Raw genomic sequence first — 3,569 nt, forward strand, 5'->3', positions numbered from 1 at the left:
AAGAGGTTCACAGATCTAAAGAAAAAAAAATCAAACCTTTTTCATCGTAGAGCAAAGCTAAACCAGAAGAAAGGGGAAATGGACGCAATTGACTCAGTTTTCGATCCACTGAGAGAGTTTGCTAAGGACAGTGTTCGTCTCGTCAAGAGATGCCACAAGCCCGATCGCAAAGGTTACTCATTTTTCCTTTTTTGTTTCTCCATTATTAGATTTTGTTGGTCCATCAAAATTCTGATCGAATGATTCGATTGTCTTTTTGTTTCAGAATTTACCAAGGTTGCGTTACGAACAGCGGTCGGATTCGTTGTTATGGGGTTCGTAGGATTTTTCGTCAAGCTCATCTTTATCCCTATTAACAACATTATTGTTGGATCCGGTTAGGTATGGTTCGGTTCCTTCGATTTCTATCTAATTTTTCATGTGAATTTGCGGTTTCTTGTTTTGATTATTATGGATCTGTTATTGACGTGATGCACATCTGATTTTATACGAATTTATTTTGAAATTAAAGCATTAAATCTCTGAATTTTTGAAAATCTGGTTGTTGAATACATAGGATAATGAATCTTTTTGTGAAATTTAGATTTTTAAGCGACAGGGTAAACCGGTAAATTGAATTAAACACCGACTTTATCCTAGAAACCTTCCTAGTGGGAGACTTGAGCTCAACTTGTCCATGTAATTGTTTCATGCACAGCTTGTAGCAAAAATTGTCATTAATAACTAATTATGCTGCTAACAAGGCTGGGGCAGTGGAGAAGTTACATTGCTCTCTAAATAAGGAAACGTTGGTTCGAACCTTAAAAGATGATATTGTTGGAAAAGGCACTCGGGTGAAAATTGCAAAAGGCATAGAAGATGAGCAGTTTCTTGAATCATCTGTGTTGATGTTATTAAGGATTAAATACAAAAAGGATACTAACAAAGACTAGGTGTAATGGTTAGACACATTGCATTTTTTAGCAGAGAAATAAGATTTAACTTTGGAGATGACATTTTTGTGAGGGGCAACTATAAACCTCGAAAAAATCAATTTTAATCACCATAACTGGACAGAAATTTCTCTATCTTAAGTACAACCATCTGGAATATACATCGTGAGCATTTTCCTCCATTATTAGTTGTGGTGTATTGATATATGTTGGATAGTTTTTGGGATGAATGCTAACTCTTAATCATTTGCTCAAATTGCAGGCCTTGTCAACGTTTGCTGAAAACCGGTAGAATGTTTAAGTTGAGAGGTACGTCATGAGTTTATGAAGTAATTCCAATTTAGACTTGGGTTTGTCTTTAAATTCAGTTTTGTTGAAAAAGGGTTCAATTTTGGTGTTTGTAATAGAATCTTGTTGAAGCTAGTTCAATCTTTTGACTTGATACAAACAAAGGCAATATGTGTAGATTGTGGTACGCATTTATTTTATACCAAGTTCAAACACATTTCGCACAGCAAACGCCAGGAAATATGCCAGGTTTTCGTTGGATAATTCCACAGTTCTGCAACTGGGTATTCGCCATTGATGAACAGATTTCAAGAAAAATAAAGCTTTTATTTATTTACACTGAATAAAATTGGACAAACTAATTAGCATAAAGCAGAATAGTAAAAGGGATTTTCTTTCTTTTTTGCTACGTTGAAAAGAAATACCTAAAAATCCTCATCCATTTTGAATTCATGGGTCTTGCCATTCCCGTTCAAACTCGACATGACCGCTGCCTTCTGATACTCCCCAACTCTCTTCTCGAAGAAATTGGTTTTCCCTTGCAATGAAATTAGTTCCATCCAATCAAAAGGGTTAGCCGCATTGTACATTTTGCCATACCCTAAAGCTCCTATACCGATCCGCAACGAACTCAATGTATTGACTCATCAACTCACCGTTCATCCCAACTAACGCGCAGGGAAGAGCGTCGCATACAAACTCCCTCTCTACATCCACCGCATCCCTCACTATTCCCTTCACGCGCTCTTCACTTAGCTTTGACTGGAGGAGAGAGTACAGCAAGCAAGCAAAGTCGCAATGGAGACCTTCATCTCGAGAGATCAACTTGTTTGAGAAAGTTTATCCAGGCATTAACCCGCGCTTTTTTAACCAAAATATCGCACAGAAACTGCCGGAGAAAAATATGCCTTCTACGCAAGCGAAAGCGATTAACCGTTCGGCAAAAGCTTCGCCGCCGTCGATCCATTTCAAAGCCCAATCGGCTTTTTTAGCCACGCACGGCACCGTTTCAGTAGCGTGGAAGAGGCGGTTCTTTTCGGTGGAATCTTTAATATAAGTTTCGAGGAGGAGACTATACATCTCAGAGTGGATATTCTCGATGGCGATTTGGAATCCATAAAATGCACGCGCCTCCGCGATTTGGACCTCTTTCATGAAGCGAACGGCGAGATTTTCTAGGACGATGCCATCGGATGCGGCGAAGAAGGCAAGGACATGACTGATGAAGTGGCGTTCGTCGGCGTTAAGATTTTGCCAGTGTGGAAGATCGGAAGAGAGATCAACTTCCTCGGCAGTCCAAAAAGAGGCTTCGGCTTTCTTGTACATTTCCCATATCTGTGGGTATTGGATTGGGAACATGCAGAAGCGGTCCGGGTTAGAGGCTAGCAACGGCTCTTCTTGAATCGAAGACATTGTTTGAATTTGAAGGGGTTTTTATCTTAAAATGGAGAAAGAATTAGTATACTTATAGCAGAAGAAGAGCGGGAGAATTTTAAATATTTTCAAGGAAGCTTGCGGTGGAATTCAGGTGTCCCTATTGGATGATGAGAATTTCATACAGCCAATAATGGTCGGCGTATCAGCGAAGCTTTTTCTTTTCTGTTTCAGTTTTCTCCCTTAAAAGCTTGCCCTCTACTCTTCCAAAAATTTAAAATATAATCATATATTTTTTCTTTTAAAAATTTAGGTTTTTTTTTCTTTTTTACTTTTTCAAATTTCAAGATTGAGGGTAGGTTTAGATGTGCGGTTGAGTGTGGTACGGTGCGTTTAGTTTACTTTTTGTCTTACGCTACAGTGTCGCTATAGTATCTAATCTCACCGCTACCGCTGTTTTTATACTAACCGCAGGTAAACGTACCGCCCATCCAAACTCACCCTAAGTCTTAGCTTGACAATGCCTATGCAGAAAGATGTAGGTTCGAGTGCGTTGAAGTGCATTATTCTTCTATTTACGGGTTGAGGATGGGTTATAGGTAGTTCTAAGCTTTATGTCAAATAAAACAGATTTGATCAGAACCTATAATAAGATTGTTCAAAAAAATACTATTAAATTTTTTATTAAATTTTTAATAACTATGTAGTTAAAAATGACTTTTGTAATAAATCTAAATTTAACAAAAAAGTAACAATTTTAATAGTTGTACCGAATTTTTAAATTTAAAAAGTAAAAGGTTAAATTTCTAAAACAAAATACATAAGCTAAATTCTAATTTTTCAAAAAAATATAAGGACTTAGGTCATATTTTAACCAAAATATAGTATTAGTGTTGTTGAATAGTTTGTGAATTATTTTTAAAGAGTTAGAACCAGTTTAACATTACTTTTAAGAAGCATTTTTGTAGACAAAAA

General features: G+C 36.9%; 1 protein-coding gene and 1 pseudogene across 1 annotated transcript; one reads left to right on the forward strand and one right to left on the reverse strand.

Moving 5' to 3' along the window:
* On the forward strand, nt 1–1,451 carry LOC105769667 (protein transport protein Sec61 subunit gamma). Its single transcript, XM_012590445.2, has 3 exons — nt 1–172; nt 266–381; nt 1,195–1,451. The coding sequence occupies exons 1-2, from the start codon at nt 79–81 to the stop codon at nt 379–381; spliced, it is 210 nt and encodes a 69-aa protein (XP_012445899.1). The 5' UTR covers nt 1–78; the 3' UTR covers nt 1,195–1,451.
* Nucleotides 1,452–1,526: 75 nt separating this feature from the next.
* Nucleotides 1,527–2,829, reverse strand: LOC105769659 (ribonucleoside-diphosphate reductase small chain-like; annotated as a pseudogene).
* Nucleotides 2,830–3,569: the final 740 nt, after the last annotated feature.

This window comes from Gossypium raimondii, chromosome 7, assembly GCF_025698545.1.
Source record: "Gossypium raimondii isolate GPD5lz chromosome 7, ASM2569854v1, whole genome shotgun sequence".
Taxonomy (NCBI): Eukaryota; Viridiplantae; Streptophyta; class Magnoliopsida; order Malvales; family Malvaceae; genus Gossypium; species Gossypium raimondii.

Excerpts from the sequence above, each read along its gene's own strand:
- LOC105769667 (XM_012590445.2), top strand. The coding sequence starts at position 79 with ATGGACGCAATTGACTCAGTTTTCGATCCACTGAGAGAGTTTGCTAAG. Across the intron at positions 173-265 it reads CCACAAGCCCGATCGCAAAG|AATTTACCAAGGTTGCGTTA; the intron begins GTTACTCATTTT and ends TTTTTGTTTCAG.